Source organism: Miscanthus floridulus, chromosome 17, assembly GCF_019320115.1.
Source record: "Miscanthus floridulus cultivar M001 chromosome 17, ASM1932011v1, whole genome shotgun sequence".
NCBI lineage: Eukaryota > Viridiplantae > Streptophyta > Magnoliopsida > Poales > Poaceae > Miscanthus > Miscanthus floridulus.
This window is the reverse complement of record NC_089596.1, coordinates 104,629,318-104,642,785: the sequence shown is the minus strand read 5'-3', so window position 1 is coordinate 104,642,785 and position 13,468 is coordinate 104,629,318. Positions and strand designations below refer to the sequence as shown.

The 13,468-nt window shown below is 48.9% G+C and overlaps 1 protein-coding gene across 1 annotated transcript; it reads left to right on the top strand.

Moving 5' to 3' along the window:
* Positions 1–766: 766 nt before the first annotated feature.
* LOC136516134 (F-box/FBD/LRR-repeat protein At1g13570-like) lies at positions 767–12,887 on the top strand. Its single transcript, XM_066509517.1, has 5 exons — positions 767–789; positions 10,045–10,798; positions 11,162–11,314; positions 11,445–11,715; positions 12,548–12,887. The coding sequence occupies exons 1-5, from the start codon at positions 767–769 to the stop codon at positions 12,634–12,636; spliced, it is 1,290 nt and encodes a 429-aa protein (XP_066365614.1). The 3' UTR covers positions 12,637–12,887.
* Positions 12,888–13,468: the final 581 nt, after the last annotated feature.

Here is a 13,468-nt window from a genome sequence, read left to right as displayed (position 1 = left end):
TTCCGACCATGCTTGGACCGTCCAGTTTCCTCCATGGGATCATCCTAAGTAGTTCTTGGATCTATTCCAGGTGCTCGAGCTTTTCCGACCAGCTGTTCTTCTTCTCCGAAATGAATCCCATGTCGCACAGTGTGATCGTGTTTGGCTCTTCGCGGATGTAGAACCACTTCTTGTACCAGTCGTCCAGCGATGTGTTCCAAGGGCAATGCAAGTACTGGGCCTTCATCTCGTCATGCAGATTGAGGTACACACCTCCGGCTATCTTCGAGCCACCGCTCCCTTTCTTCCGCAGATAGAAAAGATGGCGAAAGAAGTCGAAATGGGGCTGGAAGCCACCATATGCTTCGCAAAGATGAATGAAGGTGGAGACAAGAAGAATCAAGTTGGGATACAGATTGCAAATCCCAATCTCGTAATACAAACAGAGCCCCTGAAGGAAAGGGTGCACTAGAACCCCAAAACCCCGCTTGAAGAAATCTTCGAAAACCACAATCTCACCTGGTTGTGGATCGGGATACCCTTCTCCTTCCGGCGCGCGCCATCCTACGAGTGCCTTATTGTGAAGTACTCCCATGATGACGAGGTCTTCGATGGTCTGCTCGTTGCTCCTTGACTTCCACCACTCCTTCGCCATGACTCTGGCTTTCTTCTGGGCATCACTCTTCGCCATGAATCCGCCCTTGTTGATGGAGGTGGATGCGGTGGAGGGGTGATTGGCGATGATTTCGGAGGTATTAGGGTTGGCAAGAGGAAGAAGAAGGCTACGATGGCGAATGGTAATGGGGATCGGTAAAAAGTAACTTACCAATTCTATATTATAAATAACCAAGAGTTCCGTTGTTTCGTCTGCTCGAGATTCTTAGGAGACATGCGCACGCACCGTAGACGGTTGTTTTCACAACCTCAAGATCTATGCCAATATATGCGCCCCTTCATTACCAGTGTACGCGCCTCTTCGTTGCTAGTGTGAGAGGGCCCACACTGACGCACCTCCTTACAGGTGCCAAGCGACTGTTTGCTTGAAAGGACAAGAAGGCAGTATGACGTGCTATACCTGTCTGCTTTTTTGACCAGACATGTCAGATTGGACTTGACAGAGTAAGACGATAAATAAATACACCAAATAATAGTACAAGCGGCATCCGTTCTTCGCTGCATGACTCGTGCTCAGGGATGGTCCAGACCACTACCGTGCTCGGGGACTGCTCCGACCACTATCGTGCTCGGGGACTGCTCCGACCACTACCATGCTCGGGGACTGCCCAGACCACTACCATGCCCGGGGGACTGTTCTGAACAATGCTCGGCGACTGCTCTCCTCGGCTACATGTGATTTGTACTCACATACAGTTGAGAGGCATTTATTTGGACCTTGCTACAAGGCTTATACTTCGTCTTTCAGCAAGCTCGGAGACTACATCGGTATGATGCACCTACCGGTGCATCTCGTATTGATTGTACGACGATTGGATTCTTAGCTTCAGTAGAAATTCTTTTTAGACCCTGGCACCACGTGCCTACGTCACCTACTACCAAGCTCAGGGACTAAGTGGGCACACTTCACCTTACGGTGAATGTGTTTATATAATCAACCCCTATGCTTTGACTGATTGTCAGGATTACTATCATGCTCGGGAACTATCCCGACCACTGCTCAGAGACCGCTCTCCTTGGCTATATGTGATTTGTACTTACATACAGCCGAGAGACATTTATTTAGACCTTGCTACAAGGCTTATACTTTGCCTTCCAGCAAGCTCGGGGACTACATCGGTACGATGCACCTGTCGGTGCATCTCGTATCGCTTGTATTATGATTGGATTTTCAACTTGAATGGGAATTCTTTTTAGACCATGGCACCATGTGCCTGCGTCACCTACTACCAGGCTCAGGGACTAAGTGGGCACACTTCACCTTGCGGTGAATGTGTTTATTTTATCGACCCCTACGCTCTGACAGTTGGCCATAACAACTACTGTACAAGGGTCACTTACATTTCTTTTCAGAAATACAAGTGGGCACACTTGATCAGGAAAGAAATCTTTTCCTTTTTTCTTTTAGAGCGCCATGCATTCTTCGGACAATCAGAATTTTTGGTTATAATCGTGGTTTATTGCTCTCTATGCGGACCGGAATACTAGCGTATTTGCTTGGTCGATGTTTCAGCCAGTTGGAGATGACATGAAGATAGACTGCATTAGCCGAAGAAGATCAAACGGCGTGTCGCAACATAATACATGGTGCTCGAGGACTAGCTATGAGGGTATTAACCCCTATACCCTTATGGCTAGGCTTGGGCCGGCCCAATCTAGGGGGTCTGGTCCATTGGAAGACGACGCGCGGCTCGGTCGATCTGTTCAGAGTCCCGCGCAAGGAGTCAAGACAGACTTGGAAATCAAGCAAGATCCTGGTCAGTTAGAATAGGAATCCTTATCTGGCCACCTATGGCAATTGTAACCAATTAGGATTAGTTTCCAGATCTATAACCCTGCTCCCCAGATTATATAAGGTGGGCAGGGGACCCCTCTAAAAAACATCTCTCATTGACATACAGCAATACAATCAGACGCAGGACGTAGGTATTACGCCTTCTTGGTGGCCGAACCTGGATAAAACCTCGTGTCTGTCTTACATCACCGTCTTGTTTGTGGCTTGCGCATCTGTCTGCCGACAATCTACTACCTTGGGCATACCCCTAGGTAGATTGCTGACCATATTTCATTAACACCGCGTGCAAATCAGCTCTGGCTGACGAGCACGTCATGTCTAACTACTTCCTAGTCGCCGTCGGCCACGTAGGCCACCAATGGCTGGTCATCTTGCCGACAAACTACTTTGATTCTTGGCAAGAGCTCAAGCAAGCATTCATCGACAATTTCATTGCTACTTGCGAGCAACCCGGCAACAAATATGATCTGCAGTGGATTCGAGATCGCAAAGATGAGCCACTGCGTGAGTACGTCCGACGCTTTTCGGAGATGCGCATCAAGGTCTCATCAATCTCCAACAACGAGGCAATCGAGGCTTTCATCACTGGTCTCCGCTTCCATGATGCCCTAAGGGACAAGCTCCTCCGCAAGAGACCTGAATCAGTCACAGCGCTCCTAGCCACTGCTAAAAATATGCGGATGCCGATGATGCTAAAAAGATAATTATCAAAGAAGCAGCGAGGGTTCCACGCTCCGATCACCCCCACACCACGACAACTACCACAACAACTGTGGTCGGAACGACAATTTTGATCGCTGCAACCAGCGCAACGATTCCCGCGACCACCGCGACCAGCGTAATCAGCGGTGTAATCACCACGACGATTACAGGGGCAAGCGTGCTCGGGAAGACGACAGCGAGGTTAACACCATTAAAAAAGGTGGCGGACATCGCAACTACAAGGACGACTACGCTAAGGCATTGAAAGGACCCTGCCAGCTCCATCCCAAGTCAAACCATACCATGGAGAATTATCGCGTTCTCAAGTCTATCTACACGCGTCAACAGGCTTCGGATACATCCAATAAGCCTAACGACGCAGGGGAACAACACAACGAAGACAATGATGATGAAGACACAGATCCCCGTCACAAGTACATCAAGCCAACCGATCACGTCCACACCATCATTGGGGGCAAAGTGTCCATTGAGACCAAACGAGAACGCAAGCTGCTCGCCCGCGCTTGCTTGAACGTGGCCAACGTCGACAACCTCATCACCGATCCGTGGCTTCCTCCTTGGTCTCACCGTGAGATCTCCTTCAGCAGAAAGGACCAATGGGCTGCTATACCTGAGCCAGGGCATTTTCCCCTGGTTCTCGATCCATGTATCAACAAGGTTCAGTTTGACAGAGTGCTGGTTGACGGCGGCAGTTCCATCGATATACTATTCAAGAATAGTTTGCCAGCCCTGAAGATAACCTAGGCTGATCTCATGCCATACGAGGCATAGTTCTGGGGTGTTCTCCCCGGACAGAGCTCTATACCTCTCGGACAGATCATGCTACCTGTGCAATTTGGTACCCCAGACCACTTTCGCATCGACTATGTCAACTTCATGGTTGCTGACTTTGAAGGCACCTACCATGCTATCCTTGGTCGATCAGCGCTCACCAAGTTCATGGCCATACCTCACTATAGGTATTTGGTGCTCAAGATGCCTACCGAGAAAGGGGTTCTAACTCTCAGGGGCAACGTGTACGCAACTTACACCTACGAGGATGACAGCTTCAAAATAGCAGAGGCTCATGACCTCTCTATTCGCATGGCCGAGACCATGCTTGATGCCAAGAAGACGCCAGCCAACCACTTGGAGATCCTAGAGCTCAAGGCCCCACGCAAGAACGTCAAGTCCAAAGAGCACAAAGCGATCCAGCTGGTCGATGGTGATCCTAGCAAAACGACCCTTATCGAGGCCAACCTAGATCCTAAATAGGAAGACGCGCTCGTCAGGTTCTTGAGGAGCAACATGAGTGTGTTCGCATGGAAACCCGCTGATATGCCCGGTGTACCTCGGAACTTGATCGAGCACTCCTTAAATGTCGACGGCAAGGCCAAACCTATCAAGCAGAAGCTACGATGGTTTGCTCGCAACAAAAAGAAGGCTATTAGGGTAGAAGTTACACGGCTTTTGGCAGCCGAATTTATCAAAGAAGTGTATCATCCGGAGTGGTTAGCCAACCCGGTTCTTGTACGCAAAAAGAATAATGAATGGAGAATGTGCGTTGATTACACTGATCTCAACAAACACTACCCTAAAGACCCCTTTGGCTTACCTCGCATAGACGAGGTCGTAGATTCAACTACCGGTTGCGAGTTGCTGTCCTTTCTCGATTGCTACTCTGGTTATCACCAGATCGCTCTAAAAAAGGACGACCAGATCAAGACATCCTTCATCACGCCCTTTGGCGCTTACTGCTACACGACTATGTCGTTTGGGCTCAAGAACGCCGGGGCTACCTACCAATGCGCCATACAGGCCTGCCTCAATGATGAGATAAAAGACGACCTCATCGAGGCTTATGTTGACGACGTAGTTGTTAAGACCAAGGAGGCATACATCCTTGTCGATGGCCTCGAACATACCTTTACAGCTCTTAACACATTCCAATGGAAATTAAACCCAAAGAAGTGCGTCTTTGGTGTTCCATCTGGTATATTGCTCGACAACGTCGTCAGTCACGACGGCATACGCCCTAACCTAGAGAAGGTAAAAGCTATCTTGGACATGAAGCCACCTAAAAAGATGAATGATGTTCAGAAGCTCACCGGATGCATGGCTGCCCTCAGTCGTTTTATATCAAGATTAGTCAAAAAGGGGCTGCTGTTTTTCAAGCTGCTCAAAGCAACCAAGAAGTTTGAGTGGTCGGAGGAGGCAGACGCTGCTTTTACACAGCTAAAGCAATTCCTTACATCACCTTCGATCCTCACTGCTCCTAGAGAAGACGAAACCCTCCTGCTTTACATTGCGGCAACTAATCGGGTGGTCTCTACTGCCATGGTGGTCGAGCGTGACGAGCCCGGTCACATCTATAAGGTACAGTGACCAATCTATTTCATTAGTGAGGTACTCAATGAATCCAAGACTAGGTACCCACAGATTCATAAACTGATCTACGCCATACTGATTACATCCTGAAAGTTAAAACACTACTTCAACGGATATCGTGTGGTGGTCATGACCGAGTACCCTCTGGGGGACATTATTCACAACAAGGATGTGAACGGGCGCATCGTCAAATAGGCAATGGAGCTATGCCCTTTCTCCTTGGAGTTTGCCAGCCGTACTACAATCAAGTCTCAGACACTTGTCGATTTCATCGTCGAGTGGACAGACTTAAGCACACCTGCCTCTCAGGGGCCCACCGAGTATTGGAAGATGTACTTCGACGGCTCTCTCAACATTGATGGCGTAGGAGCAGGAGTCCTGTTTGTGTCACCATCCAAGGAGCAGCTCTGATACGTCCTCATGATTTATTTCCTGGCGTCTAATAACGCCGTCGATTACGAAGCATGCTTACATGGTCTACGCATCGCGGTCGAGCTTAGTGTCAAACGTCTCTATGTCTATGGAGACTCAGCTCTAGTCATCAACCAACTCAACAAGGACTAGAATACGACCAACGAAAAGATGGATGCATACTACAAAGCGATCAGAAAGCTAGAAGGCAAGTTCTATGGCATCGAGTACACACATGTGGTCTAGGACAAAAATCAAGCAGCGGATGCGCTGTCAAAGTTAGGATCATCCCAAGCCAAAGTCCCACATGGCGTATTTGTTCAAGACCTGCTCACGCCTTCCATCAAAGAAGAAGATCCTGCGGTCGACAAGCCTCTAGGCCAGCTATTGGTGGCTACGGTTCCGGCGTTTAACAAAACCAAACAACCTCCAACCCTGACTGGAGAGTACCTTTCATCAAGTACCTGACAGATGGTAGCGGTTACACTGATCGGACAGAAAACGAACGCTTGATGCGTCGCAGCAAGCAGTATCTGCTCGTCAATGGCAAATTGTGGCGCAAGAACGCGAAGGAAGAAATCTTGATGAAGTGTATAACCCAGGAGGATGGTGAATGTCTCCTGGACCAAATCCACTCTGGCTCCTATGGCAACCACGCGGCCTCGAGAACACTAGTTGGCAAGGCTTTCCGAGCAGGGTTCTATTGGTCGTCAGCCGTAGCCGATGCAGAGAAGCTAGTCCACCCTTGTGAAGGTTGTCAGTTCTTCACCAAGAGAATCCACGTACCAGCACACGAGATTTAGATAATACCAGCCTCTTGGCCCTTCGCATGCTGGGGACTGGATATGATCAGGCCCTTCAAACCAGCTCCTAGGAAATTTACATGCGTCTTTATGCTGATCGACAAATTTTCCAAGTGGATAGAGTACATGCCTCTGGTACAGGCATCTTCAGAAAAGGCTGTCACGTTCATCGACCAGGTCATCCACCGCTTCGACATACCCAACAGCATCATCACCGATCTGGGTACTCAGTTCACCGGGAACGCTTTTGGCACTTCTACGATGAAAGGAGCATAGTAGTAAAATATGTCTTGGTGGTGCACCCTAGAGCTAATGGACAAGTCGAGCGGGCAAATGGTAGTCCTAGGTAGACTGCTGACCATATTTCGTTGACACTCGGTCATCGCCAGCGATGCCGAGGACTCCTCGCTCCTCAGCGCTCGGTCATCGCCAACGACACCGAGGACTCTTTCGCTCCTCGGTGCTCGGTCATCGCCACCTACGTCGGGGACTCCTCGGTGCTCGGTCATCGCCAGTGACGCCAGGGACTCCATGCTCCTCGGTACTCGGACATCGCCAATGATGCCGGGGACTCCTCGCTCCTCGGTGCTCGGTCATGGCCAGCGACACCGGGGACTCCTCGCTCCTCGGTGCTCGGACATCACCAGTGACGCCCGGGACTCCACGCTCCTCGGTGCTCGGTCATCGCCAGCGACGCTGGGAACTCCTCGCTCCTCGGTGCTCGGACATCGCTAGCGACGTCGGGGACTCCACGCTCCTCGGTGCTCGGTCATCGCCAGCAACGCCGAGAACTCCTCGCTCCTCGGTGCTCGGACATCGCCAGCGATGCCGGGGACTCCACGCTCCTCGGTGCTTGGTCATCGCCAGCGACGTCGGGAACTCCTCGCTCCTCGGTGCTCGAACATCACCAGCGACGCCGGGGACTCCACGCTCCTCGGTGCTCGGTCATCGCCAGCGACGCTGGGAACTCCTCGCTCCTCGGTGCTCGGACATCGCCAGCGACGCCGGGGACTCCACGCTCCTCGGTGCTCGATCATCGCCAGCGACGCCGGGGACTTCTTGCTCCTCGGTGCTCGGTCATCGCCAGCGACGCCGGGGACTCCTCGCTCCTCGGTGCTCGGTCATCGCCAGCGACGCCGGGGACTCCTTGCTCCTCGGTGCTCGGTTATCGCCAGCGACGCCGGGGACTCCTCGCTCCTCGGTGCTCGGTCATCACCAGCGACGCCGGGGACTCGCTCCTCAGTGCTCGGTCATCGCCAGCGACGTCGAGGACTCCTCGCTCCTCGGTGCTTGGTCATCGCCAGCGACGCCGGGGACTCCTCGCTCCTCGGTGCTCGGTCATCGCCAGCGACGCCGGGGACCCCTCGCTCCTCGGTGCTCGGTCATCGCTAGCGGCATTGGAAACTCACTGGTTGGTCGGACATCGCCGGCTACGCCGGGGACTCCTCGGTGCTCGGATCTTGTTGCGTCTCGTCGGTGTGCTATCAAGCTACTCCATGCTGTTTGGATCAGGGTGCTGATCTTGGGCAGCACGTCTGGGGTCTTGAAACGCACATGTCGGACGACGTCGGTAAGCTTTCAGACTTCTTTTTCTTTGACCCTGCTATAAGATTCATTCTTCATCTTCCAGCAGGCTCGGGGACTAAGTGGGCACACTTTACCTTACGGTGAATGTGCTTGTTCTCATCTCGAGGCTATGCTTGGAGACTGGCTGCCTGCTCGGCTGGTCTTCTACTTTATGACCCTGGCACCACGTGACTACGTCACCTACTGTCAGGCTCGGGGACTAGCTGTGGGGGTATGGCCCCCAATACATGGGCCGCACCATCGGAGGTGGCCCAGCCCACAAAATTAAGGCGTGCACGACGCTGCTCGGCGTGCACCGCAAAATATTGTATAGTACCAAATAGGCTACTTTACTTGTAACCCTACCTCCTCCAGAGTATATAAGGAGAGGTAGGGGTCCCCTAGCGAATAGGATCTATCAGATCTCATTGACATACAACAATACAATCAGACGTAGGACGTAGGTATTACGCCTTCACGGTGGCCGAACCTAGATAAAACTCCGTGTCTGTCTTGCGTCACCAATTCGTTCGTAGCTTGCGCATCTGTCTGCCGATAATCTACTACCTTGGGCATACCCCTAGGTAGATTGCCGACCATATTTCGTCGACATTATCCATCTCCTCTCCCCTCCCTTGCCTCCACACTTTTTCTTCGTCCCTTTGTAATCTTTGTTTCTGGTTTTGTCCTAGATACGTGTTGGTGCTGACGGAAGTGCTGGTGTTAGTCTTGGTGGTTGGCCTTAGTGTTAGTGCTAAATTTGGTATTGGCATTGGCGATGAAGGGAATGTGACGCCCAAGAGGGGGAGTTGAATTAGACTTTCTAAAAACTACTTTTTAAAATATGTCCCTAATTTTCACCTGTCAAAACCTAGTAAAAACTATGCCCTCGACCCAGCCTCCGTGCGGCCGTTCTTCCTCACATGACTGCAAAAATTTCTTTTATGCAAGAACTTGAAAGGAGCATATTGTAATGTCCAATATGGCAATATCAAACATGAGACAGGCAGAGAGGCAACACAACCCAGTAGAAGCTATTACTTTGCAATATTTAGATGGATACGTAGGTTTACACGGATATTTCCATGATAATAGGAATGACCTAAATTCAGTTTGGATCCAGTAAAAACACACACCATAGCTAGGTTGATACGGATATATCCATAACAATACGAATGGCCTAAGTTTGGATCTAGTAAAAAATACAGATAGCACCATAGGTTGATCACTCAGAGTGATGGCACACGCGCGCGCACCCGTGGGAATGGTGCTGGTCGTCGTCGTGGGAATGGGAGTGGTGGTGATCGTGAGACGCCATGGATCGGAGCTTTAGAGGTGGAATCGGGAGGGAGACTAGAGGCTTCGGATAAGGGAGGAGGAGGCGGAGAGGAGATTCTGTGAGGAGCGAGCTAGACTAATCACCAGAAAATGCTCGTTGACTTCGGAATTCTTGTTAGCGGATTCAAGAGCGGAAGCGTTGAGATTGTTCGGAAGAAGTAGGCCAAATCCGATACAGCTGTAGAGGGCCGGCGTGATGGTACATGGTAGAATGGGCCGGTCGCGGGCCTCCAGCTGCGTATATTTCCGCGCACAGAGAAATGGGCCATTAGCAGGCTAGATCGTTGGAGGCAAGGGAGCCGTCGCCGGCGGCCGCCTCTGCCAGGAGTCGCTGCCTCGCGGTGAGGCGAAGAGTCTGGGACTGCAGCCATGATGGAGCCGAAGCAGGCTTCGGCGGCGGACGACCGTGGTGCTGCAGGACGAAATCCTAGTCCGCCTCGACCTCCGGGACGCCGTGCGCACCTCCGCGCTCTCCCACGCCTGGCGGGACCTCTGGAAGTCGCTCTCGGTGCTCTCCTTCTCCTTCCCCCTCGGCACGCACCCCTCGGCCGTCGACAGCGTCCTCCTCCGCTACATCGGCCCCCGCGTCTCCCTCTTCCACATCTACGTCGACGACGCGTCTGCCGGCCGCGTCGACGACTGGCTCCTCGCGCTCTCCCGCTGCCGCGTCGAGTCCATCCACATGCGTTGCCGACTCAGATCAGTCTACTACTTCAACCTCCACTCCTCCACCTTCTCCTTCGCTGATCTCGTATCCCTGCGGCTGCAACGCAGCAACATTCCATCCCTCCCCATAGGATTCGCCGGCTTCCCCGCGCTCCAGGAGCTAGACCTTAAGTTTGTTCACTTCCTAGCCCATGGGGAGAATCAATTGGAGGCTATCATTCGTCGGTCACCCTTGCTTGATGCCCTGTATATGTCTAATGTGTTCATCCCTCTTGGCTGCCCACACTCAGTGATTGAGGCGCCTAATCTCCGTAGCCTAACAATCTATTCACATGATGACGACTGGCGAATTGGCGAGCTGCCATGCCTCGAAGATGCCAACATTCAAGTGACATTCTACCCACAGTATGGACATGATTTCGGAGATTTCCTTGCTCGGTTTGCCCAAGTTCGAAATCTTACGCTCGTCTCGCCGGTACATTGTTTTCACCTCTTTCTCCTTTTTCTGTGCTTTGGCATAAATCGAGGTTGAAACTAGTACAGTAGTACTTAGCTCGAGCTGATTACATAGATGATGAATAATAACCATGGTCGCCTAGACTAATTAAATAACTTGAAACGGCACACACTGATAAAGGAAACGATCTTATCATTTCTGCTCTGCCTCCATGTGCCTAGGATCCTTTTTTTCAAAATAACGCAGAATCTCATCCATATTTCTAGACTCAGCATCCTGTTTCAATCTTTTTATATAATCTCTTTCTTTTTGTCACACGTTGGTACTTTTGAGATGCCGTATCCAGTTTCAATGCTCTCATATGTTTTTTTTTTGTCACAGGTCGACGATGTTGAGATGCCATATACACTTCCATTTACCTTTTATAACTTGAAGAACTTGAAACTATATCTGGACTTTACTCAAATGCAACACATTTTGTTCATGTTCACCTTGCTAAGGAGTTGTCACAACCTTGAAAAGTTAGAAATAGAGGTAATGTTGGATGTTGCCTTTTGGATACCATTCTTTACACTGTTCAAAAGTAATCTTATTGTTTACAGCTGATTTTTTTTTTTTTGGGGGGGGGGGGGGGGGGGGGGGGGGGGGGGGGGGGGGGGTGAAGATTTATGACGATGATCATCAGAGTATCGATGTGAATTGGGAGTTCCTAAATTCTCTGTGGACTGATGGCATGTGTGCCAATCTTCAAGTTGTGCAGATAATTCAGATTAAATGGCTTCCAAATGAAATTTCTTTTATGAAGCTTATTCTCTCTAAAGCAAGGCTTCTTCGCACATTGTATGTTGATAAGTGCCCAGATCATTTTGATGATCCACTAGTTGACTTACTAAAATGCAGAAGAGCTTCAGCTCAAGCTCGAGTCCTGTTTGAAGGTAAAGAAATTTGATTTTGGGTCTCAAAGTTAATATCATATATTTATTATTTGAACCAATGGATCTCTGTACCACATTTTTTTCTGGTCAAAGTTAGTGGTATATTACTCATGAAGTACTTTTGCGAGTTTATCTATTGTATAAGTGAGAGTGGATTATATTTCATCCAAAAGTTTGATCTGCTGAGGAAAGTTGATCGACATAAGACCTATGTTGAATACTTTGCTGAAGTTTTCTGTGACCCATTAAGATTTTAGAGCTTGACCCTAATATTGTCGGTGAAGAGTCAACCATGGTCTCCAAAGACTCTATTGCATGATATGATATCTTATCTTTCCAGCAATATTCAAGACTTTGTTTTTCCTTTGCTTCCCATATGGATCATCTGGATTCTGTTACAAATAGCAACCAAACTACATTAGTTTTTCAGCCGAAGTTCTAAACCTTAAGGCTCTTACCCAACCCTTTTACGTAATGGGAGCACCAAACAACCCACATGCAAAAATACTAGGTTAAGGATATAAAAAACAGTTGAGAGACAATATTTTCTGAAGTGTCACTACTAGAATCGTCATGGAATTCCCATCCAACACAAAGATAAAAGGATGCTAGCTACTTGTTTCTTTTATTACACAATTATATTTGAGTCCTTTTCATGAGGTGTCTGCAGATATCTATGGAGTATATGAAGGCAGCCCTCAGTATTAATTCTAGTCAAAACATGTTCCATTAATGTTCACTGCTTTCTCTGTTTCATATTGGGATATGTTATTGAGTTTTCATATTAAATTTTTTTTATATTAGAGGATTTAAAGAACCATGGCAGGAACAGGGAACAAAATATGGAAGCATGAAAAGGATGGAAAGACAACAGAGCTTTTTGTGTACTCATTATATCGTTTCTTCCAGCTTAGTAGCTAAAACATTTGAATGAAGGAACCCAATGGCAGTCTGACGTTTGCCTAGTCAGCACTATGCATATGTTTCCAGTTTCCACAAACCTTTGAAGTGTTTCCTTTTTATGGAACCTTTTAAGAGTTTCTTGTTGATAATACCTTTCTAAAGAGTTTGTGGTAGAAGATGGTCGGTATACATAAATGCAACGGTCTCTGTATATTTTGTTTGATCTGCTTTATGTCTGCTTTGATGTAATTTCACAAACTGTTTTCCTTGTGCAGGTTTGGTGTAACAGTATTAGATGAGGCGACATCTTCTATATGTATTGCTGAGTGCAAGATTGGTTTCACTTGAATGAGACAGGGCTCACTTTCTCTGCTGAAGTGTTTTTCGCTTTCAATCATGTAATAATCATACGAAGCATGCTGAACATGGCTCATCCAAGGAGCCGGCGTGATTTGTTTGTCCTGTTCAGAAGAAGCTGATGTGCTATTGGTTCTTCTCTAGTTCAATAGGATATTCGTGGTAGTGCCCAGAGTCGTTTGGTTAATGAAGCATACCTCCAAACTTGCCTGAGTAGGTGAAAATACGGTTATCCTTTCGCTTAAAGCTGTCCTCCGGACCTCCAGAACTTTTTGCTTGCCAAGCCGGGCTCATGCAATAGCCCATCTATGGAGTGCTGTTTCTCGCTTAAATTTCTTCACTGCTTAGTGAAAGCTGATCCCCTTTATTTCATATATATACGTTTGTTTGTTTGGTCCGATTCTAGTTAATGAGCTGAATAGATTTCCAACATTATTTTCCCTATAATTTTGCCTGGCTAATTGGCGTTTTCCGTTTCTGCGTCAGCATCGTT

Coding starts and splice junctions, on each gene's coding strand:
- LOC136516134 (XM_066509517.1), top strand. CDS start 767: ATGGCGAATGGTAATGGGGATCG. Junction 790..10,044: donor GCGAATGGTAATGGGGATCG/GTAAAAAGTAAC, acceptor GAGCCGAAGCAG/GCTTCGGCGGCGGACGACCG. Junction 11,315..11,444: donor TTGAAAAGTTAGAAATAGAG/GTAATGTTGGAT, acceptor GGGGGGGTGAAG/ATTTATGACGATGATCATCA.